This window comes from Ornithodoros turicata, chromosome 3 (assembly GCF_037126465.1).
Source record: "Ornithodoros turicata isolate Travis chromosome 3, ASM3712646v1, whole genome shotgun sequence".
Classification (NCBI taxonomy): domain Eukaryota; kingdom Metazoa; phylum Arthropoda; class Arachnida; order Ixodida; family Argasidae; genus Ornithodoros; species Ornithodoros turicata.
Genome location: NC_088203.1, coordinates 33,019,418 through 33,044,466, shown reverse-complemented (window position 1 = coordinate 33,044,466; position 25,049 = coordinate 33,019,418). Strand labels below are relative to the sequence as shown.

Sequence of the window (25,049 nt, the reverse complement as noted above, 5' to 3'; positions counted from 1 at the left end):
TTTCCGGGTAAACGGAAGGGTAGCACTTTTCTCAGTGGAGATGTCCATCCCTGCGTTCAGGAAGTAGGCATGTATGGCATCAAGTGAGCGCTGGAGCCGACGCTGAATTGCAGGGCGGGACTTGCCAACAGTCCAGACACAAATATCATCAGCATAGATGGACAGATGCACCCTCCGAGGAAGGCACTCCTTGAGGCCCATCAAGACAATGTTAAATAACAGGGGGCTAAGGACACTTCCTTGGGGAACTCCCTGTGGCACAGTGATCTTTTCTGTGTCCCCCTCGCCTGTAGTGACGAAAATCTTCCGTTGATGGAGGAAGTCGGACAGCCACGTCAGCGCCCTATGAGGCACCTGGGCCTGCAACAACCCATGAATAACACAAGGGTGGCTTACGGAATCGTACGCCCGTTTGATGTCCAGGAAGACAGCCATCGCTATTTGTCTTCGCGCCTTCGCTTCTTCGACCGAAGAGACTAAATCGAGCACCGAATCCATGGAGTTACGGTGTCTGCGGAAACCCGCCATTTCCTGAGGAAAAACAGATCTTCGCTCCAGCCACCATTCGAGCCTGTGAAGTATCATACGTTCAAGGACCTTGCCTAAGCAGCTGGTGAGGCTCACGGGTCGGAAAGACGCCAGATCAGAGGGTTGTTTCCCCGGTTTCAGGATGGGGACTACCCGTGCCTCCTTCCACGCAGCAGGGACCTGCCCATCCCTCCATGACGTGTTGTAAACCTTTAAGAGCGCCAAAAGGGATGCGTCGTCCAAATTGCGGAGCGCCACGTAAGTGACTTTGTCTGGACCGGGCGACGACTTCTTGTGGGAGAGTGCCAGCGCAGCCTTGAGCTCGGCAAACGTGAGGTCTGCGTCCATGTCAGGGTCAGACACTGACGGGGCTTGACTAATAGCATGCTGCAGCTCCAATGCGTGGCTCCGAAAGGCTGCACATTTCGCTGCCTCAGACTTTGCTGCCAGAATTTTGCAGAAGTCGTAGGCAACATCCTTCTCAGGCCTAGATACTGAGAGTGCCAGAGATCTGAGGGGATTCCTCGCGGGAGGAGCTTCGCGGAGACTCCGCGCAATCCGCCAGACCTTCGCAGGGCTTGAAAACGGAGTCAGAGACGCGCAAAACTGACGCCATCTTTTTTTGTCAACAGCCTGCAATGCTTTCTGAACCGACGCATTCGCACGACGCGCGGCTTGTGCATCTGCAAGTTGGCCGGATCGCCGAGCCTTCCGCTCTGCCCGTCTTCGAATGGCACGCAAACGCTCCACCTCCGGATCCGTACCTGCGTGGCCAGCGCTGATCTTTGCAGTCGTGGTGGCAGACGTCAGAGAGTTCACAATATGGTCGGTAAATTCGCCTGCGGTCATTCCCACGCGCACGTCCTTTTTGCACAGTTCACGAAAGGACTGCCAATTTGTTAGCCGTACGGTTCTGCGGCCTGCCCCAGATGCGTACTTGGAGCAGGACATCAATATAGGAACGTGGTCACTACCTCTTCCGCCCAAGTCTGTGGACCACGTCAGGTACGGAAAAACGTCCCTCGAACACAGCGAAATATCTAATACGTCTGTTGAGTAGTCCCGGCGGAGGAATGTTGGAGACCCGTCATTTAAGACACAAAGATCCAGGTCTTCAATGATGTCGCACCACAGGGACCCCTTGCTGTCTCGCCTGCGACTCCCCCACAAGGGGTGATGAGCGTTGATATCCCCAACAACAAGGAAGGGATCATCCGCCCCTGCCAGGGCTAGTCTTAGGTCATGGGCTGTCGTCTGGACTGACGGCGGCACGTACACGCTGAGAACAGTCAGCGAAAATTTCCCAAGAAGAATCTTGCAGTGGACGCAGTCGAAAGGCAACTGTCTCGCCGTGTGTACCTGCGTCACAGCCAAGTCGTGTCGCACACATAGCACTGTCCTCCAAGATGACATCCCCTGCTGACCAAAGACGGTATATCCACTAAGTCGGAAGTCTGGCTTCACGTATGCTTCACAGATGGCCAGAATGGGAGTCCGGTACTTCAATAAAAACAACTTGAGGTACGGTAGCTTCGTACGCAGACCCCGCGCATTCCACTGGAGAATAGTAGCTCGCTTATACAGATTGTCCATGACCCGCGGTCAGAAACTTTTCAGCAGCGAGCAAGGCCTGGACCTCCTGGAGTCCAGCGGCGTCCGGGTACGCCGCTAAGATGGCCTTGAGGACAGCTAGAATCAGAGGGACCAGCACAGCTGCCGTGGCATCACCGCTCACTTGTCGCTCAGACTGCCTCGGGCGCGGAGGGAGTGGTGTGCTTCTATGTGCACCAAGTTGTGGAACCGCAGCGGCCCTCTTGACGACATCCGTATAGGTCTGGCGCAAGGGAGGCGAAGACGTCAGGGGGTGCAGGGCATCCAGGCTAATCGGTGGCTCTCTCATCGACACTCTTGTGCGCTTTGGAGCCCGCTGAGTCCGATGTGGAGGCGGCGCACGCTGGGGAGGCGACACCACGTTGGTGGAGTGCCGATTACGAAGATCGCCGGTACTGCTGACCACCGGGCCCACAATGGTGGGGAGTACCTCCATATGGAACCGTTGTATCGCTGACCGCTTGCGCGGACACAGAGAGTGGGAAGCCGCATGCGGACCTCCACAGTTGGAGCATCTTGGTTGCCGCCGCGCAGTGCACTCCTTGATGGAGTGCGGTCCCGAGCAAATCTTGCACCGTGTGGGCCAACGACAGTTGCGCGAGAGATGCCCGAAACGCTGGCAGTTATAGCATTGGGTTGGACCCTCCACATACTCGTGAACATCGTGTGTGCAGAATCCCAAGTGCACCTTCTCAGGGAGTCTCAGGGTGGGCTTGAACGTGAGGATGACACTACGAAGAGGGATGAAGCTGTCCGTACCGTCTTCATGATAGACGTGACGAACTTGGCGGCGTGCCGCTATGACGCCTTCTTGCGCCAGGTACGAAACAAGATCACTGTTGTCATAGTCAGGTGGTACGTCGTTGATCTTTCCCATGTTATTCACGTATGATGACGGGATTGAAGCGGAAACAGCCATACCCGCCACGACTTCAAGCGCCAAAAGGTTGGAAACCGCTCCTTGAGATTTCACGAAGACGCACAAGCTGCCATCCTTGCTAATGCGATGGTGAGAAATTGACTCCTGCGCCGCAGCGCATATGTCCCGAGCCACAACATTGGGGTTGACCTTCCAGAAGGAACGGGTGACGTCGATGGGTTTGAAGAGCACGGGAATTCCTTTCGGCCGATTCTTTCTATATGTCACCAGTGTGAAGCGGTCCGCTGCGCCATCATCTTCTACATCTTCAGAGCCCCTATTGAGGTCGTACGTCACCGTAGCTTGCGACCAGTCACAGTGCGGCGACGGAGGGGGAGCAGGTCCACTTGCCTCCGACATGTGAAAGTCCACAGGAGCTTCATCAGTAGCTCGGCGGCCCACAGGTGACCTACTCCTGTCCCGCCAGGACGAGGGAGGCTCGGGCTGTGGGGCGAGAAGGCTCGCCGTAACACCCGGGGTCTCATCCCCGCCTTTCATAGGCAGACAGGAAGGCCCCCGGACGTACAACTTGGTCCAAAGGGAGCAGTAGTCCAAAGGGAGCAGTAGGAGAGCTGGGTTACGAAAGAAATAGCTTCACGAACTAAGCCTAGTCTGGGCGGGAGCTGTAGGAATAAGCGTCCGTGCCGAGCGAGACTCGCGCGAAAATCCCCTCCAGGCGAATGCGGTATGTTACATATTCGAAATCGTCGTGTGTAGAGACCCGCAAGACGGCACAAGGTAAATCCTTTCGCACACACAGCATAGCCCTACTTTGACCACTGGGACGTTGAGAGAAGTGTGCCTCGTATCCCGACAGCCTGAAATTGTCGCCTACCCCGGGTTCGCTGAGGGCTAAGATGGGGAAACGATTGCGAAAAATAAAATTACGAAAGTCTCCCATTTTTGGTTACCAGCACTAGCTCTTGCTTGAGAGTGTAGGCTTTCTCTGTTAGAAATCGCCCGGGGCTATTTGCTCATGCGGACACCACCGATCATATGGTCGGCTGAGCGTGAAGACATTTTTATGCCATGTGGCGGAACACGTGGTCTGTCGTCTGTCATGATGATGATGATGATGATAGTATGAGAAAAAAACGGAGATATGAGCCCTCTCACAACGGGACAAGCTACTCCAGATCTAGATCCAGATCCGCGTTGTAAGGTGTAGAAGGCGTCGGAGGATTTTCCGTGTAATTTCGGCTTTGCAAATGCTCCCGAAGCCTTTACGCATCACCGCGTGGTAATAGAGGGTAGCGTACGCAAGGAAGTAGCGTGTTCACACTGCGCACACGCTATACGCAAAGTCACGCTCTGCGCATGCGGAATGTGCACCCGCGATGTCCTTGCGTACGCAAAGCGAATGCGTACGCTACAACTGAAACTCACTGTTAGAGAGTCTTAAAAGTATACTGTAAAGCAGCAGATATGCAGGTTATGTTGTCGGCGTAAGTTAGCACCTTGTTGCTTATAAACCCAGCATAATAGACATCTGCCGAAGAAACGTCACCGTGACGTAATCATGACGTTTGTAGACAAAGTGAAACCGAAACAGCGCAGGCGGAGAACACAGCCGTCTCACAAAGCCATATTCCTTCAGGAAGGCCACGGGTGGCTTCTTTGTATTAGTGGTACACGCAAATGAGGTCACGTTTTTAGTTACTTTCGTGTCTTCATTCGCGTTCCCAGTCAGCCGTGTAAAGAAAAGAAGGCTTCATTGCGAGAGTTGCATCGTCTGAAAGTCAATGTCTTAATCCTGTGCGGAATGTGATTTGTTATTACGACTTAGTTCGCGCTAGCTTCGTATAGACACATAACGTGCACTCCGAGAGAAACTCGTGCCCTTCAGGCTACAGAAGATGGAAGAGCCCGGTAGCCATCTTTAGAAGGGGCGTCCAAAAAGTAGGGCTACTGGTAGAATGGAGCAGAGCAAGGTCATACAATAATATCTAAAGAATTACACAAGAATCTTGCAATATGAAAAGCCACATTTAAACCTCGCTTTCTTGCGACTTCTTGATTTTTTGCTATAGTATAGTTCCACTCTACCAACTTGGCAGCGCTGTTGTACCGTCTGGCGTCATTTGTTTGTAAACAGGGACCAGGTCTATTAGTTATACATGTGGTAGGGGGCGCTAAATGTTTTGAATTGACAAGTAAAGTCGTGCTAAAACGGCTCGGGGCAACGTCTGGTGGGAAGTAATCTCCAATTTTATGTTGCCGACTGGGCTTGCTGCTCTTGATGGCTATATAGTCGTATGCACTTCATGGATGACGAGCTATGAGCAGTTGGTGGCGACTTCGACACAGTCCTGTCCGGAATTTTGGATTTTAATTTTCTGAAAAACTATGAGCGCGATTGTAACAAAAATTGAGACGTTAGAGCACTGAGGGCTCCGTCTATCGAATATATAAATTTTCTGAGATAGCAACTCAATACTGCTTTGTCGGGAGCAAGCAACGAACACGACACGACAAAAACAAGTTGTCAAATCTAGACACGTGCAAATAATTATTTAACACCCAAGCGAACAGCTGTATAACCGGTCCGGATACACATGCAGCACGTGTGCGGATATAAACGTGTGTACAACATGTGTACGCGACATATTCGTACAGATCAGAACATAAAATAGGACTCATTTTGTTTTATGTCCTCTCTTGGGCCGTTTTCTGCCCTACGTGTGTAGCTTCGAAATTATTCGAATAGATTCGGTTTGAAAGAAGCGTCGATTCGATTCAGAACTTGAATGTACAATTCAGTAGCCGATTCGGAAGACGAATTGAACGTAGAATTATGTGCTTCCGTATTCGAAAAATTCGATTATTCACGAACGTCTAGTTAAATGCCATATCAGGGATGTAGGAACGGTTATAAGGATGTTTTAGTTAGATTGGTTTGGTCGACAGGGAGCTGGTTCAATTTAGTTTAGTTTGTGATAACAGTCCCTAAAATATGATAAGCCAGCCACACTAGTCCTTTTAAGTGACTGACATCACGTTGCTCAACTTTGATTCGGCGACTTGCTTAACCATCCCCGGAGTTACTAGGGAGTTTTAGTGCATCGTACGCTATGGCCTTTGCGTACGTAAGGAATAGCGTTGGTACTTCTGCGCACGCGCAAAGCATAAAGAGAGCTTCGCGCATTGTGCAGAACCACCACGCTATCCCTTACGTAAGCAAAGGTGATAGTGTACGATGCACTAAAACTCAGTACTAAAAAGGTAGTTTGTCACTCTATACATGACATTCTCGGGTAAACATAAACAAGCCCCCGCCACAATTTCCGGAGCCACGAAGACTTCCGGTCCTTCCGCGACTAAGGACGCTCGGAGCCAGCCGTCATGCAGAATTATATCTTTCGCTTTCCTGATTTGTTGAAAACGGAAGGGCAAGCTTCTTTCTACAATTTGAATTGCCACAAAAAGGCGAATACGACCCTCTCTCTCCTCAAGTCAGAAACGATAGCCGTATCAATCGGCACCATGGTTGGCGCAGAGTGTGTTTGCTGTGAAACCGGATGTCGTTTTTGCACCAGACCGTTGTCCCTATGGCCTACGTCAGCCCTTGGTTGGTTGGTATAATCTACAAACACGGGAAGGGGGGGGGGGGGCGTACAATGCTCACTCGCGTGTGGCCAACAGCGGCGAGCGAATATCGTACGCCCCCCCCTCCCCGTGTAGATTGTAGCAACCAACAGGTCTCAAGCTGTTACAATACACTAATATTACAAAAGCTAATAAGTATAAGGCACTTTAATTTTATAAACGGCGCAGAGAGTCCGCCTGGCCCCTGTACTCGCAGTACATATTCAAGGAGTATACTTTGGGGGGAGGGGGGTGCAATCTTGACGTACGCCACAGCGATCATCCCGTATAGGAAATTTATTTCCGCACGTGCGAGCTCAAATCGCACGGCAAGTTGCCTAACATACCATCGCATAATACAGGGTGTTCAAAATTAAGCTTACACGAGCGCTACGCCAACACAGCGATGACAGGAAACCGGATGATAACTTTACGCTACTTGTGTAGGAAACAGGTGCTGCTAATTATGTAGTACCTGTTTCTTACTCAAGTAACAGAAAAAGTAGCACCAGTTTTCTTTTGTTCGCCTATTTATAAAGTGCTAGTGAAAGCTTAATTTTGAACACCCTGTATAGATATCCGAGCGACCTGTGTAATGAGGAAGCCTACTAGTGATTACCTCGTGTATCCGCACCCGTAACACAGATCTTCACCACACAACCGTGTTACGCGTTCAAAGTTCTGTTTCGAGTACAAGCTAAAGGCGGAACCACCAGGCCTGTCGAGTGGTGTCGCAGAAACTTTTTTTTTTTATTCGCATCAGAGCACGAGACCAACGGGACATAAATTTAAACTGTCTTAAATATAAGCAATTCGATTTACTCTTATTGAATTACGAAGGCCACCGACCAGTGAAGCATTAGCTGTTCCCCCGATCGTCCACACCCCATGTTGCGCGGGGACACACAATGTTTTCCAACTTTTCCCCGCTGCTGTCGGGGGTGGCTGGGGCTACGTTCCCACGTCGCCGTGTCGCATCTGCTCTGACGTCAGCGGTCACGTGCCAGCAAAGAGCCGTGGGAAGTTGTTCCCCCTCTCCCTTTCATTTTTGCGATGGCAGGCCGAGATGGGAAGGACAATGAAAAGCTGCATTTTAGAGCGGTTGCGTGTACCTGCTTAGTGCTGGGAAGGGGTTCGAGGGATGGGAAGTGATACCTGCTGAGAGTGGGCTGGGAGAACATACTTCGGATGCTCCGTTTGAAGAGTGCCCCGTTGCCTCCTCTATGTGTACGTCCAATATGGGCGGGCACTGATTTTTAGTGTCGAGGCTCCGAGAGCGTTCAATGAACAGAGGGTGAAAGATTTTGGAAAAACGTTGGATTGTAAGGGCGCCCAACTCGTAGTTTACGAATTGTGCTTCAAGCATAGTAAGATGTGTGAGGCGCCATAATTTAATTATTTTTTTATCGACACATTTTGGCACAGATGATCACCAAAACGTTGCATTTTCTATGGAGCTGCAGGGTAGTGCTCATGCGATGTGAGCTTCTTCCAGCTTGCTCCGTAATGACAGCACACTTAAAATAGCTTCACGGCAGAACATGCTCAAGGTCAACCACTCCGCGGAATGATACCGCTATCACGCCTGATTACTCCTGCGTCTGCCTTTTGTGTGACAATTAACGTAACTGCGTAAGTGTCACATATACACACGTACAAAAAAAGAAAGAAAAGAGTTCGCTTCCAGCTTCCAACAAATTAAGGGAGAGAACGACGGACAGTTGAAATATGGGAGTCGTCGAACAAACCAGACGGCGGCAGGAATAGAACAATGCACCTCTCGATTGTGGAGTGTGCGCTAACCACTACGCTACGCTGGTTTCTGCTTTTGACGACTCACCATTTCTTCTCCTACACACACAACAAAACAGCACAAGGACGAAGCAGCGGCATCTGGTTAACATGACGGAAAGTAATGACGTCATCCGCGATTATATGATTCACTAGAAGTTTACGTGCAGTGAAGTTCTGCGCCATTTCATTGCACCAAATGATAGAGTCAGTGGCAGAGCCAGAAAAATATTGCGGGAGGGGTTCTGTGGGGACCTTACGTGGGGTAGATGGGTTCTGCCCTTGTTTCCCTCTCCCGACAACAACAACAACAACATAGATGAATGGATGATGTTGATGATGTGGGATGTTTCCCTGCGTTGAGTGCAGGACCCTACCCCGTTCCAAAAAGGTTCACATGAAAGGATGATGAGGGAAGGAAATCCCTACAGTTCGTGAAGGAGGCCGGTGGCCCTCAGAAAGGAAAGAAAAGCGCCAAGTGCACGGCACTGATGTCCAGGGTTACGCCATGGGCCGAGAACTTTGCAGATGTTGAATGGCCTCTGATCCAGCATTTCAAGTTGGCATTTAAAGGCCCGTCGCTCGCGTACGTACTGGCTGCAGTCTTCTAGAATGTGTCGGATTGTTGCCGGGAAAACACAAGTTGTACACAGCGCCATGTTGCTGTGGCCCAGCCTATACCGGAGTGCAGGGATGAATGCGACGCTAAGTCGTAAACGACGCACGAGAGATGTAAAGAGGCGAGGGAAACCGCCTGGCATTTCAAATAAAAGCGTTGGGTCAACAGCATACAGAAGCGACCACCGGGTGATGTCATGACATCCTGATGGGCCCAAGGCGTCAACGCGGACAAGAGGGAGCGCCTATCCCCATTCGAAAGTATGATGGGGACTGCTGAGCGGCGATGGTTAGCAGCAGCAGCTGCCCGATCCGCTACTTCATTGCCTCTTATTCTAATGTGGCTAGGGACCCATTGGAGGGTGAGCCGGTGGCCCTTGTCTTCTAAAACCTTGAGCGTCGTCAGGATGTTCATTACCACCGGAGCCAAGGAGCCACGGATGCCCATGTTGTCTATGCACTGCAGCGCTGCCCGCGAATCTCTCTCTCCCGAATGCACTACCAAAGGTACCATTTCCGGGGGTTTGAACTTCCGAAACCCGCTCCCCGTTCTGAATAGTGTTATTACTTCAGATTTGAGGACAAATTGGGGCGCGCGCCTTTTTGTGATACTACGCGGTTACGCTAATTGTCACAAAAAGGCGTACGCGTTTTCAACAGGTGAAGGGAACGATTCCATTACAAAATGCTGTTGGTTCTCAACTTCGTGTACGTAGTACGTAGTACGTAGTATACTTCTAGTGTGTAAGCCTAGACAGATGGGCTGCCTTAGTTCCGGCAGCAATTTAGTCCTGGCTCATAATCCTTCGACAAAGGAAGCAACCAAATATGACATGAAGGGAGCAACCAGTGAATTCCTATCCCCACTCGTATATAGTGATAAGAATGAAGGATGGCTTCCAGGAAATCCGAGCTTCCGTGGCGGGCGTTTTGCAGCTAGTCCTCGGGTCGACACGGTCGGTGCCGAGGTCCCTAACGGTGATAATTGTGGGCGACGCCACGAGCAGTCAACAGCGTATCTTTCATTCAGCTTCTTCCGAGTGACTGCGCGGGGACGTCACAGGCTCAGGGACATCATAATTACGCAAAACGGGGCGTCTCAGATTCGGTAGAAACGAAAGAGTCCTGTATATCCGACGGTCAAAGGATATACAGGACTCTCGCCTTTAATTGTGTCAGATAACGTCGACGCATCCCAAGCAGCACAACATCTTGACCGAATATTGGTCCGATATTGGCAATAGAGGCCCATTATTGGTTCAATCTTGGACCAATATTGGTCTAATATTGGCAATAGAGGCCCATTATTGGTTCGATCTCGGTCCAGTATTGGTCTAATATTGGCAATAGAGACGCATTATTGGTTAAACCTTGGACCAATATTGGTCTAATATTGGCAATAGAGGCCCATTGTTGGTTCAATCTTGGACCAATATAGGGCCAAGATGTTGTGCTGCTTGGGATGTTGTGCTGCATTTGGGTGCACCGCGCCGCGGTTTCGTTTCGTTTCGTGACCCTACTTTCGTTTTGGTAGCACCTTGCTCGTTTGCGAACAGCTAACAACCCACGAATGCAGAGTTGCAATTCCCAATCTTTTCTGTGACCAACAATACTGCATCACCTTTTTTACATACTCTAACCCCCCTTCTGCTCATCTGGGTATCCAGGTATGCAAGTTCCTTGTCGTATAGGGCGTACAAGTCTCACGAAGGACACGGCTGTCAAGAAATGCATCGCTCGAGTTGGTGTAACGGGCCACTAAGGTGCAAAATGTATCCTCGTGAAATGAGAAATGCCGTTACTTTGACAGTGACATACAGGGTGTCCCAGAAAACGTGTCATTGATTTATAATAAAAAAACTACGCCACCTAGAATCATGCGGTCAACAGCATTTGTTCTTATTAGGTTTTTGCCACCTCCTAATGTGAATGTCATGTAGTCCAAGTTTAATTATGTAAATATTTGCGAACTGAACTTGGAAATTTGCCAAGTAAAGGTCACGTTTTTACCCCACCAATATGAAGAGCGTGCCGAATTCACTCAAATTCATGATGACTGACAGTGATATTCACGAGCTATCCCATCGGAAAAAATAGCCGAATATCACGCTTTTCGGGGCACCGGACCATAACGCGCGATGACTTTTTGAGCGCAATCCCTCTCAGTGCAACGAAAGGAGGTTCCGCAGCCAGCCCACAGAGTGATAGTAGAAAAAGCAACACTTCTTAAAATTGGGGGAGGGAAAGCATTATCCCAGCGAAAGTCGTACGTGATAAGCCGTACCTGTTTTATCTCTTTCTGCGATGTCGGGGAGGGCTGGGTTTCCAACCTCCTTTCGTCGGACTGACAAAGATTGCGCTGAAAAATTCATCGTGCGCTATTCTGTGCGACCTCCGTACAGCATGATGTTCGGCTATTTTTTCCGATGGGATAGCTCCTGAATATCCCTGTCAATTATCATTAATTTCACTAAATTACACACGCTCTTCACATTGGTGGGGTAAAAAAGTGACCTTTACTAGGCAAATTTCCGACTTAAGCTCGCAAAAATTTACATAATTAAACTTACGTTACACGACATTCACATGAGGAGGTGGCAAAAACCCAGTAAGAACAAATGCCATTGACCGCATGACTCTAGGTGGTGTAGTTTTTTTATTATAATTCAATGACACGTTTTCTGGGACACCCTGTAGAAGGAACGGCATTCATCGGTTGCGTCGTTCGTCATTTATGATCGGCAGAAGAAAACAAAGACGGAACTTACCACTTCCCTCTCCCTCTCCTTCACAAGAAGGGGGACAATGCAGAGAGGCCTCGGATTGGTCGCCACAAACGATCTCAAACGATTGAACAAACTGCTCTCCTGCATTGGCCTGCATCCTTAAATTACCTAAGGTCAATTAAAACTCTACATGACGACATAAATTGAGGGGGGCGTCAGGACATCCGGATCCCCCCCCCCTAGATCCGCCTCTGATCCTAGCACGGATCCAACCCGACTGTTATTGAACTTTCAACGATACACCGTTCATCGTGACAATCCCATACGGCACCTATAGCTGATCTAGGCTGTCCAGCCATCCTTGTAGCGACAGGGCTCGGCCCTGTATAGCACCCTTCACAGCGGAGTGTGACAAAAGCAGTACTCCACTTCCTGAGAGAGACAGATACCAGACTCTGAATAAGTGAACTACACGTGTGAACCAGTGACAAATCACCAATAAAATTTTCCTTTCTCTTTCACCTTTTTTTTTTGTTTTCGGTCACTCATTCCTCCTCTCTCTCTCTTGTGATGAAAGAGCAAGTTGAACTTGTGTTTCACTCACCTTTCCTTTTCTCTCCTTTTTCTTCGAATAAACATACCCCCTCACACACACACCAACACGCGGACTGAGGTAAAAGTGCAACAATGCGTTCTGTTAGTGGACGCGCAAGTTAGAGGGTGGTCTAAGGAGTGAAGCTCCCTCGTGAACTGTGAACTGCGACCAATTCCGTGTTTTGTGTTTCTTTGGTGTTGTTGTTGCTTTTCTCTTTTTGCTTTGTGATTTTCTTCTTCTTTTTTTTTGTGATGGGAACAGCAAGCCATCGACAACAACTTTCGTGTGTGCACGTACTTATTTTTGCAATAGTATACCCGTCCTTGCAAATCTTTTGTCGTGAAGTTGTTCTCGGATGAGTGCCGACGTTGGCTTTGCAAAACGTGAATGTTCAGCTCTGGAGTTTGTTCGCCTTCTTCCTGTAAATGAATCGACACAAAGAGTATTCCATTGAAATTTTCTTCTAAACAGAAAATGACGCCTTTTCATATGCTCTGTCATTCAGCTGTCTTCTTTATTTCCTTAATAGCATGTTTAGAAGATATCACATAAGACCCAAAATATTTCCCGAATCACTCGTCACATCAGCGCATTCACTCTGCCCGCATAACTGCATCTTTCAAGAATCTCCCGCTTGGCGAATTCCACCTGTACGGCTTCCCCTCCGCACCCTGAACGCCTTTGTGGCCATCAACGACGAAGAAACGTCGCCAAACAAAGGGCTCTCCCCCCGTCAGAATCGCGCACACACGCGAGCACTCAACCGCGCAAACGCCCAAAGCACCTCGCACCGAAATGAACATAACCATAATAATAACTCCCTCCCCCTTCGCCGTCCCGTGCGAACCATCTTCCCGCCGCGTGGAAAAGCGAAACCGAAACTCTCCCACGGTAGCCAGGAGCCAATCAGCACGCGCGTGGCTGCACGCTCACCGTGCATTGTTGCTTGCTTCACTTTTTGTCTTTTTCTCTCTGGCGGCATTTCCCACACTCCGTGGGAACGCGCGTGGCCCTCCTCTCCTACTGCGCACGCGTCGAGCTTTAGCTTCCGATAGGAGGAGTGTGCGACGCACGTGACCCGAGCGCACGTTCAGTTCGGAAACGCGCACGCGCCTGAACGGTCGTTCCTAGCAGACGACGTCGTTTGCAGACACACCAAGCATGTTTTCCTTGGGCCACTGCAGGACGCCGGGAAACTCGAGCGGAAGCAGTTGTCAGTTGCTTACAAGGAAGAAGAGACGCGGGGTAAGTGGTGCTTCGTCCCTCTTGATAGCGGCCATTCGTTCCAGAAAGTTTTTGGAACGAACCCAGTGTCACTTCCAACGCTGCGGCTTAGCGCGATTACTTTTATACGCGGTGCACCTTTGTGAAGTTCTAGAGGTGACATTTTTATATGTTTCTGCCGCACCACGAATTCGCGTGGGGACTGGTCTTCTGCTCAGCATATACAGAGAGCTCCGATGAATTTTTCTGTAAATTTTCCCGAAAAACCAGACATCGAATCACATTGTACGTGTTATTTCCTATTTAATATTTCTCGATGTTAAAGTGTGATTTCTTCCCTGGTGACAGATTATTGAGAAACGTCGTCGTGATCGGATTAACACTTCCCTGACGGAACTTCGCAGGCTGGTGCCCAGTGCCTTGGAGAAACAGGCGAGTCATTCACTTTACACATTTGAGCCTCATCTGGTTTTAAGTGCAGAGCTTAATCAAGGCGGAGTACCGCACTTGTACTGAACCGAAAAAAGGTGCTTAGAAGTTGAACAAAAACGACGGAGCATTACATGCTTGAAAACCACATAGTATCCGCTTACGGATGCCTGAACAGTACTGTCTTTCTTTTACTGTTCATTATTCTTCAATATTCTTCTTAATCTACTCTTATAAGCCTACGCTGTGTGACCTACTGACAATGGCGAACAGGGTTTTATATGCGTAACTTTTTTAGTAGCTAACAGCAGCAGTAAACGGTGTCTGGAAATGGCATTTTTTTCTGTATATTTCTTTCAATGAGTCACAGTAAACCCACCCGTCATGTTTTCTTTATTATTATTATTATTATTCATTTTTGACAATTACACCGGAGCCATCACGGATGCATATATTAAAGATTGATGACAGTGCCGTGTTGCGGCATTACAGAGCGTGAGTATCTGTTCTGTGCTTCAATGTCAACAGAGTGCTTCAATGTACCAGTTAAGTTTCACTATGATCAATTCACTGTTCTGGTGTTTCCTGATGTTCCTGCACTCTTACAAATGAACTTCACCGCATAGCACGCTCCTAGCCAATCATTACCTCGAATGATATCGTTATCTGCCCTGATTTGTTGAAAACTGGAGGCGCACGCCTTTTCTGTGACAATTATGAACAGCATACGTGTCACAGAAAAGGCGTACGCCTCCCGTTTTCAACAAACCAGGGCAGATAACGATATCATTCGAGATGATGGTTGGATAGGAGCGTGCTATGCGGTGAAGTTCATTTTTAAGAGTGTGGCGTTAACACTAGACTCTTTTCATGTTTGTAATGTGCACATCAAAAATGTCTGGCGTGACACCACGGTGATTCTGGTGCTGTCGAGTTCTGATGTCAACACCAGAGTGGCCTACTACGACACTAGAATGATTCTGGTGCCTTCTAGAATGCTTGGTGTGCGCACTAGACAGACGTAGTGTTTTAATGTGACCGTTAGAGCGGTCTGGTGTGGTTCACAGACACCAGACCTACAGGCGCCAGAGTACGAGCACTACGCGTTGTTACCATGAAAACCGCTATTTACAATGATCATGAGTTCCTTAGCGCAACTTCTTTTCCAAAGGAATGATAATTCGCATCGCAAATAATTCCCTCAAGTGTCGAAATTGACACGCTTTGCGGCTTCCACTCGAGTTTGAAAACGAAACTTTACGCTCTCATTGTCACATAAGACAGCGCCATCGGCATTAGTGCCTGTTTTGAACTCAACGAGGTGGACGTGGTGGTTGAGGTTAGAGTCACTCAATAAGCTACGCGTAGCTTATTTAGTGACTCTAGTTGAGGTAGCGTTCCGTCCTGGTTTTCAACATAAAAACTGCGCACGAATGTGAACAACTTTGAATATGAGTTTCTGAAGTTCTGCATTATATGTCGTAGTTTGCTTTCCAACCTGTGCACAAGTGGAAGTATGAGAAAATACAAGAGATGCATTCGGGGCAGATGTGACGACTGGTCGTTGGTGTGACGTCTTTGAATGTGTGTTTCGTCCGGCATCATATGATCTGATTATTCATGGGATATGGACTACAAGAAGAGAGGACGAAAAATGAGTTGTTACACGTGCTTGTCTGTTCCTATTTCTGATTCTTAGTATACTATATGCAGAATCAAAAATAACAAAGACGGTTAAGAGCATCAACTTAACCGTCTTATTTTTGATTCTGCATCGCCGGAAACTTGTACATTGTTTTTTCTTCACGTTCTACGATATACTATATGCAAACAATTAGTAGCCTGCTAACAGCTGGGACACCTTTGCAGTAGAAAGAAACCTTAGATGTATTGTTGTATTGTTGACTGGTTTGATGAGTCGCTAACATTAATGAGTACATCCGAAGCAGCTGTAGTACCGGAATAACGAACAGACCGTGTTGGTTGAATGTTGTACATTCATGTGTGCATGGCAGGATCCCTTCGTGGTGTTTTATGATGCTCAGCTATTGAACATTATGCTGTTTCACGCATTCGATCCCGTGAGGTATACTTGGCTCCTCAGCGCCCCCACGAGGCTCTGAAAGCTGCGCATAGTTGTGAACGCTTAGAGAAAAACAAACAGGACAGCACTAACACCGTGTTCGTGCTGTGGTGCCGCGCTCGCACTGTCCTCCTTTCTCTCTCTGTCTCTCTCTCAAACACGTCTACAGCTATGCACAGCTTTTAGTGCATTGTGAGGTTCCTGACGGACCAAGTACATCACGGGATTGAACGCATGAGACATCATAATGTTCAGCAGTGGAGCGTCACAGAACACCAGGGATCCTAGTGTGCAACACCAGAGCACACACATCAGAGGTCCTGGTGTGGAACATCAGAGAACAGACACTAGGAACACCATGGAATTCTGATGCTAACATCAGAGAAGAAAACACCAGGAATGTCCCAAATCACAGCCACGAAAAACACCAGAATGATTCTAGTGCTTTTTTCAATAGGGACGTGCGCTCATAATTTTCAGTTTCCCCTTTATTAATAGAGAGAAGGTGCGAAAACTGTTGGCGCCCATATTTTCTGCCATTGTTCCGTACTCACAAAGTGTTTCTCGAGAGGCACCCTGTACACACGTATTGTGTGTATGCGCCTTTTATAATTACCCGGTGGTGTATATAGGAACCTACAATGTGTGAATCGCCTGTGACCTTTTTCTGCTGCATCCCATTCTAAGAAGAAAAGTAGTACTTTTCCTCCTTTAGGGGACTATAAAGGCAAAGCAAAAAAAAAAAAAAAGTTCGTTTCGGGAGTAAATGAATGTCACAGAGTGGGGACTGCATGTCACGCACTGGTCTCCCTGTCCCAGGTTCGTAAATTCGTGTGCATGGATAAAAACACTTTGAATTAAACCGTCCACCGTGATTCGTGATATGTCGAGTGATATAAAATTCTGCGACATGCATATAGCACACTTTCGCAAGAAAGAACCGCTAGCTACTACTTCCTCTGTATGGGTGAAAAATTGCTAAGCTATATAGCCCTATTCCGTCAAATTCACGAAGAGTGTTGCATTCAGGGGACCATTTGCGAAGTCCAGTGACTATTCGCAGTCCTAGGGAGTAAATTTCGTGGTCATGGGACCAAAATGGGGAGTAATTGCAGTCTAGGAGCTTAGAAGCTGCACTTACTCCCCATTTTACTCATTTTTTTCTTAAAGTGCGTTAAATTCCCATCTCGTTCACATAATGATCGACCCACATGTAATACCACCGCTCCTGCGGTGGAACACCTAATATGATATTCATCATGTATCTGTTATTGTACGATTTATCGGTATCGTCGCACAAATTATCGCACGTTTATCGTTATGTAGGCTACCAAGAGTTTTAGGTTTTATTCGCTCCGAGATCGAACGGTGTCGGCGCGCTGTGCGTTGTGGAGAACGGCGAACTACAACAGTGTGAAAGACGCGTCGTCTGCTTTTACACGTTTATTCCGCGTTCAGTGCCGTACGTGGAGCACTGGGGAACCGAACCGTATCGTACCGTCGCGGCACAAGTGATTAGTGAGTTTTAGTATACCGTTGATAAGGTTATCGTGCCTATCGGAACCAATCGCAGTCCTACGTGACTCAGAATCTTATCCACTGATTGGTTCCGGTTGATACGGTTCGACGCAAGCCACGTTATCAACGGTCTGCTAAAACTCTCTAATACTGTATACTCTAATATACGTTGCTGATTGATTGACTGACAGCGATGCGGAATCGGAGGACGCTTATGTTTTCCTAAAACTCCCGATTGCAGTTCATACGTATTTCGTAAGCAACGTATATGCATCCACAATAGAGAGTTTGAGTACATCGTACGCAAAGGCGATAGCGTTGGTGGCTCTGCGCACTGCGCTATGGGCGTGCACAGAACCATTAACGCTATCCCTTACGTACGTACGATGTGCTAGAACGCTCTAATCAATCAATAGAGAGTTTTAACGAATCGTACGCTATCGCGTACGTATACGGGGCAGCGTTGATGGTTCTGCGCACTGAGCGAAGCCCTCATTATGTTTTACGCGTGCATGCGCAGAACCACCAACGTGTGATCAGTGGAATGAGTGATATGAGCGAGTGTTTCATTGCTTTGGTTTATAATAATTTGCTTTCTATCCTTTGTTTGCTTTATAATAGTTCTTTTATAACGGTTTCTACCTCCTTGTAGGGTTCTGCAAAGTTAGAGAAAGCAGAAATCCTCCAGATGACGGTGGATCACCTGAAGATGCTCCACGCTAAAGGTACCTTTCTTGTCCCAAGCTGTAATTTTTCACTGAGACTCATTTAGAATCGTCTCTGTTTGTGTCACTGGGTCTCTATACGAGTGGGGCAACATTGAGACAAAATATACCATAAAAAAAAAAGAAACATATCATGGATGCCGCCGCCCTTGAAACGTTTGCACGTAATCACCCGCAATACTGACTTATTTATTGTATAACCAACTGCGCTTATTTATTAGCCTACAGTACGAGTCTAAGAAAACAAAAAAACATCTTGGACCGGGCTCGTCTTGCATTGAATGTATGAGTAAACACAATGAAAAATTGGTGTCGCGAGACTCCGGAACCTGGGTCACCACTTACCAGGTGGGCAAGTCTTATAATACATCGTATTAAAATAGTATTACTGTGATACATTTTTGTAGCAGTATTACGTATTATAATACTCATTTTCGGAAAGTATTTTATGACTATTATTATATGCCAAAATATGTATTACAAAGTATTACTGTATTACTTCTAATACACTCTTCAGAAGTATTACTGTATTAACATTGTAAACAGGGTATTTTGTACAGTATTATGCATTAGTATTAAATAAAAAAATATAATTACTGCACAGTCCTGGCATATTATAATACTAATACAAATACTTTTTCGAAAATGCGTATTAGGTATAATACTAATACAAAATGTATTACATTAAAATACTATTGTGATACAATGTATTATAATACATGCCCGCCCCAACCAAGTACGTGGAAGGCGGTTATCGTAACCACCCAGCCATTTCGCTTGTTTGTCTTTTCAACAACGTACCTGCAATATAAAAGTAACTCAGGGAGCTGACATTGCGGTCCGCGCCACATCGTGTCCACAATGCCCGCGCGATGCACGCTCATCGTGAACCACCGTCGGATAGTGAAAGGACTTCTCTGGTCGAGTCTTCCTGGTCAGAGTAGGTCCTTCCCACGGTCACTTCCTGGCTCTCTCGTTGTGCGCGGGGAACACAAAAGACGGAGCAGTAAAGCGCCTTGTCACCAAGAAACAGTGTCCGCGGTGTCGTGGAAGACAATGACTTCATCGCGGGAGGCACTTGGACGGTAACCGGAGGCACCGAGGTGAAATTTGCATAAATGTGTGCGCTCCATACGCGTTCGGAAGAGATAATTCAGCTTTACGGAGAAAGAGATATTGAAGATATGCGGGAAAATGACGCACGTAAAGTAATTAGATAGAGAGTTAAAGGTTAACGAGTACTCAGATTTGGGCGGCACGAGCCCTGAGTTGGGTAGAACATTAGTCCCGGTCATTTCGCGCATCCTGCCTGCAGCTTACTTGCGATGCTCAGAGATTTAAAGTGAAGTTGTGCGGTTTCGAGGAATTGGTTGCGAAGGATTGCGAATTTGCGAAGGATCTGCGAGGTTATTCAACACAGATGCACATAGTGCGTGAGCCATGTAAGCAATGTGTAGCATGTAAGCAGTGTGCTTCTTAACCTGTATAGTCCGAAGCGTTATTTTATGCGCTACTATACAACGCATAGTCAGAGTCCCTGGGCATACGCATCGTTGGATGCCGTATACATGTGTATGGTTAAAGATATCGTATAGAGCGGCAGACAGGCAGTTTAAGCTGATGGCGTGGTTCAACAGCTTGTTGCTTGTGTAGAGGAGGTGGTGTTCCTCTACATGACAGTGTTGCGGATTTGAATCCACGGATTTGATTTAAATCCGGATTTAAACCCACCGGAGGGCTGGCGGATTTGATTTGCGATTTGATTTGCGCAAAAAAACATGGGCATGATTTGGATTTGGATTGAATCGCATTTTCCACTAATGATTTGGATTTGGATTCAATCGCATATTCCAGGTATGATTTGGATTTGGATTCAATCGCATTTTCCACGAATGATTTGGATTTTGATTGAATCGCCCCTTTTTCAGCGGATTTGCGCGTGGATTTCGTCAAGCTCCCTCACAAGATGCATGGATTTGAAATTGAGCGAAGCGTCGTTTCGCATTCTACGCGAATTGATGTGACCTTGTCTGAAATCTGCACACGTACTACACTCTTAAAAATGAACTTCACCGCATAGCACGCTCCTAGCCAACCATCATCTCGAATGATATCGTTATCTGACCTGATTTGTTGAAAACGGGGGGCGTACGCCTTTTTTTTGTGACACTTATGCTGTTCATAATTGTCACAAAAAAGGCGCACGCCTCCCGTTTTCAACAAATCAGGTCAGATAACGATATCATTCGAGATGATGGTTGGCTAGGAGCGTGCTATGCGGTGAAGTTCATTTCTAAGAGTGTAGCGGCGTCCTCTCTCCAGAGCGACAGGAGTAGCCGTTTTGTTCCAACCGCACCGAGGGAACACCAGGTGCAGTTCTTATAACGTAGTTAACGTTATTCCGTCGATTGGACGGCACCTTTCCCGTGGACATCTAGCTGAGTCTTCAAGCACGAGCCGTTTCAAGCTTGCAAATCATGTCGCGAAATTCTTGGTCTTCGCCATCATATTGAACGCATATTGGTACACGCATTCACGTCAAAATAAATTAAAAACGAACAATAAATATATCACATCCTATCATTTCGTGATTTCGGGAAGGCAAGCCTTTCTTACTCCCACGGACAATCATGGCAAGAAGTGCCACTCTTCCTCGCATACCCTTTTTTTCCCTTGATTACAACAGTCTGTACTGCGCGAGGAAAATTTTTACAAAGCCCCGAAACGTCAGCATTAAAATAGACCCATAGGCTACATGTTTAGTACGTATAAGTATTCGTAACATGTCCCACGATCCCAAGTGGTGATTGATAGTCTGGTATACGCCGAGCAGGCGTAACCGAAAGTGTCTTTCTAAACTCAAAATTTTATGGCCTAAAATATTAATAACATTTCGGCCAGCGGATTGATAGGTTGGCCCTTTATATCCTCGTCAATCAGTCGAAATTTATTGCTCTGTGTGCCACGTTATGTACGGGCAGTATTAGTAATTTGTAGACACGGTTATACGTCTAGTAATGCTACTGTACGAATTTTGGCTCCCGGATTTGTCAAGAGATTCGATAAATCCGGATTTAAAAGCGGATTTGATTTAGGTCCCGAAAAACAAATCCGGATTTAAAAGGATTTGATTTAACGTGTCAAAATTAAATCCGGACTTGATTTGGATTTGATTTACAACTTTCAGAAAAAATGCGGATTTGATTTAAATCCGATTTGAGCGGCCAAATCCGCAACACTGCTACATGAGTCCATGAGGCGATGTTGGAACGTCGCAGCGGGCAGATGTGCGTGGCCTCACGCTATTGGACCGGTTGAACTGACGAGCCGGCACAGTAGCACGTGGCACAGGGGCACATCGTCGTCATCATCGGTGGCCATCACACTTGTAAACCAAGCGCAACAAGTGATACACGTGACAGAAAACGCTTAACGTTTTTAGCTTGCTATGAAGATTGCGGTAGAACGGCTCGAGGAGACGCCTAATGGAAAAGTATTCCTTCTCTGTCACGCAACCGTGTTGTATGTTCCGAATGTTGCTCCTGACGGCTGCGTTTTAGATCCAGTGTTATTCACGTAAAATGTATTTTTGCTGCTGTACTTGGCGAGAAATTCGCAGTTGGTGACTACTTCGACACAGTATTGCCCATAATTGTATATTTTAATTTTCAAGTGGGACAAAAATTGTGACGCAGGAGTACCATGGGCTCAGTCTTTGGAATGGATAAATATTTTCTGATATTCCACCTCTAATCTTTTACGGTACCTTAAAATGCCCCGCGATCATTTTTGCCGCAGGTGTGGACGCATTCACTTTCGACCCCCACAAATTCGCCATGGACTACCACAACATGGGGTTCCGTGAGTGTGCGAGCGAAGTGGCGCGGTACCTGGTCGCCATCGAGGGCATCGACCTCCAAGATCCCCTTCGCCTCCGCCTCATGAGCCACCTTCAGTGCTACTCGACCCAGAGAGAAATCGCCGCCAAGAGCGCCAACAGTTCCTGGACTGCAGCGTCTCCCGGAGTTCCGACGCCGCAATACCCGCCGCCTCTTCCCGTGCCCTCGCCTCAACACCCAGCGACGTCCGCATCAAGTTCCCCAGCCGACTCCTACACGTCTTCGGGCCTCGAGTCCAGTCCCGGTTCCTTCAGGCAGCCGTTCCCGTCATCGAGGTCTTCGCATCAGCATTCTATGAGTCTGAGTCCTCCTTCGGGACTAACACTCGGGGCTGCGCACGTTGGCAGCAATCAGTACTTCCCCAACCACGGGTTTGTTCCGCCGACGTCTTCGACCTCCATGCCGGGAGCTTACGGTACAGAACTTTCGCAACAGACTGGTGTAAAACCGTACAGACCGTGGGGAACGGAACTGGCGTATTGATCTTGTGTTCGACGTGTGAAGAGATGTGCGAATTCTAGTCATCCTTGGATTTCTTATGGGGTGCTACAGTCGGATATTGCATCACCAGCCGCGTTACTGTGAACTTCGATCAGAGCTGGACAAGTTTGGTGTCGCTGACAATACGACCTATGTGTTTTCGTGACTGTTTTGAGAGAGTACTTCGCTTTCTGTGCGTTGCTTCGATTTCTTTTTGTCATGCGCATCTTTCTAACATCTTATAACGTTTCTTGTTCCGGTTACCCGTGACAAACAAAAAGAGGTATTGGCAGTGGCGTGGGCAGGTGAAAGCGGGAGAGGACGATGACAGCGACGGGATTAAATCACTGCCTTGTCTTAGCGCATAACGAAACTCACGCACTTTTTTGCCATCATATACCCAATCGTAAGCAGGCAAAAGGGCAGTCCGCTAGCTGGTGTAGTTTATTATAGCTATATTCGGGGTCTCGAAAAGAACCCAAACAGACCGAAAGCGAGTGGTACAGTGGTCGCATTTCTGTCGTTGTTTATTCCTGACCACTGTAACTAGCAGGCTCTTCTGTGCATCTGAACTGCCTTTCCCCTATGCAGACCTGTCTCTGAGAGTTTGCATGGTCGTTACACAACATGCGTGGTTCGTGAACAAAAATCCTCGCCGAATGACCCCCGTTAAAAAGTGTAGCGCGAAACAAGCCCAAGGTTGTCTCTCCAAAGCTAATATATATCTTACTCTCACGTACTAGTCTTAAAAATTGCAGGGATGTATTTATACTCGCGATGGTGTTGTACCCAGTCGACGGCGGCTAGAGGGAGATCGTGTAAATAAGATGTTGCAGAAATAATATATCGTGCCAGCCATTACAAACACTATTTCGGAAGCAGGCATCTTGTTCAAATAATATATTTTGTGGGGAAATTTCTGTATTATGTAGCCTTTACAGGCATCTAGTCAGGAACCTTCCGGACTAAATTACTTTGTACGTGGTATTTTACAAATCGTTAATATAACTGCCAAAGCCGAGCTATGCAAAGTATGTATGATGAATATTTCATCTTACTCTTCGGTGACATTGGGGTGCCGCACACTTTCTTTTCTCAAACAAAGTGCTTTCAACGAATAGGGTGTTTGAGATATCACGTGATTTCATTTTTAGTGCCCTCCATAAGGCCTTAAGGGGAAACTCAACTCTCATGGTCTGCTAATGCAGAACTTATTTCAAACGTAGTATCTGCGTAGTTCGGTCGTTAAAGGGACAGTTCGCTCACTAAGGTAATTAAAAGAAATGCATGCAGCAGGAGCATTTCACTACGAACAACTCTCCAGTAAGACCTTTCGCTCAAAGTCGTATTTCCAAAGCTACCTGTATTTTGCCGCGAGGGCTTGCAGCGCAGGCAGATCTGCAGGGAGGAGCGAACTAGAGATCGTCTCCTTCAGCTCGCGTGACGTCACAGTGTTGTCATATAACTCCGCGCATATGTCTCTGCACGGGAACTTCAAATCGCGTGGATTTCAGTGCTCGGCGAAGCGGATGCTAATTTGTACCGCATGCAACTTCATGTGGAGTAACGCAGAAAATGGTCAAACTAGGAAACGAAGTATTAGTTCCAACAAAAATGTAAGATCTGATTCGTAAAAGGTGAACTGTCCCTTTAAGTATAAGAGGACGGCTAAACGATGCACCGGCGTTATAACAATCAGTCATGCCTTATCAGAGTCTGTGGACACTCCGAGACGCTTTGAGAAAACGATGTTTTTAACTTTGCACAGTACTGCGTTCAGCCAGTGTGCAAGTGTACAGCAAATGCTGAGGACTTCGTAGATACTTGTTGTAGGATGCTCCGTACTGCACGAAAAATGCAACTTGAGGTGCCCATATCAATGATGTTGACCAACCGAATATGTATGTGACGACAATCGACTGTGATTCCACAATGTGAATATTTTCAGACGTTTCCAGAGTCCATGTCGAGTACGGCGAAATAAAATGCTCTAGTCATGTACCATAATATGTTTGTCTTCCTCTTTAAAAGGGGGCATGAAAAAAAAGTGTTATGCGGAGAAGGTTGATGACAAAGAATTAGGACCTGCTATTCTGCATTCGTGAGTTGTTAGATATTAGCTAATTATCCAGACGATGTCGCAAAAATGAAAGCAGGTGGTGTCCAGTTGATGTAATACACCCGAATACCCCGCACCGGCATTTAAATGATATGACAAAGGACTCTTTGAGCATGAAGTATAAAAATGGGTCCAGAAAACTTGTTATGGAAAAATTTGTTCAACATTACACTACGCACCACCAATTAGACCTAGTTGT

The 25,049-nt window shown here is 47.3% G+C and overlaps 1 protein-coding gene across 1 annotated transcript; it reads left to right on the top strand.

Annotated features, from left to right (window-relative positions):
- Nucleotides 1–13,462: 13,462 nt before the first annotated feature.
- LOC135390173 (hairy/enhancer-of-split related with YRPW motif protein-like) lies at nucleotides 13,463–24,700 on the top strand. The gene is made up of 4 exons (XM_064620147.1): nucleotides 13,463–13,618; nucleotides 13,946–14,029; nucleotides 18,280–18,352; nucleotides 22,151–24,700. Exons 1-4 carry the CDS (start codon nucleotides 13,535–13,537, stop codon nucleotides 22,732–22,734), a joined length of 825 nt encoding a protein of 274 aa, XP_064476217.1. The 5' UTR covers nucleotides 13,463–13,534; the 3' UTR covers nucleotides 22,735–24,700.
- Nucleotides 24,701–25,049: the final 349 nt, after the last annotated feature.

What these genes read in the sequence shown, in the direction of transcription:
- LOC135390173 (XM_064620147.1), top strand. Translation starts at nt 13,535, where the DNA reads ATGTTTTCCTTGGGCCACTGCAGGACGCCGGGAAACTCGAGCGGAAGC. An exon ending in CCAGTGCCTTGGAGAAACAG is followed by an intron (nt 14,030 to 18,279) that starts GCGAGTCATTCA and finishes ACCTCCTTGTAG; the next exon opens with GGTTCTGCAAAGTTAGAGAA. An exon ending in GAAGATGCTCCACGCTAAAG is followed by an intron (nt 18,353 to 22,150) that starts GTACCTTTCTTG and finishes TTTTTGCCGCAG; the next exon opens with GTGTGGACGCATTCACTTTC.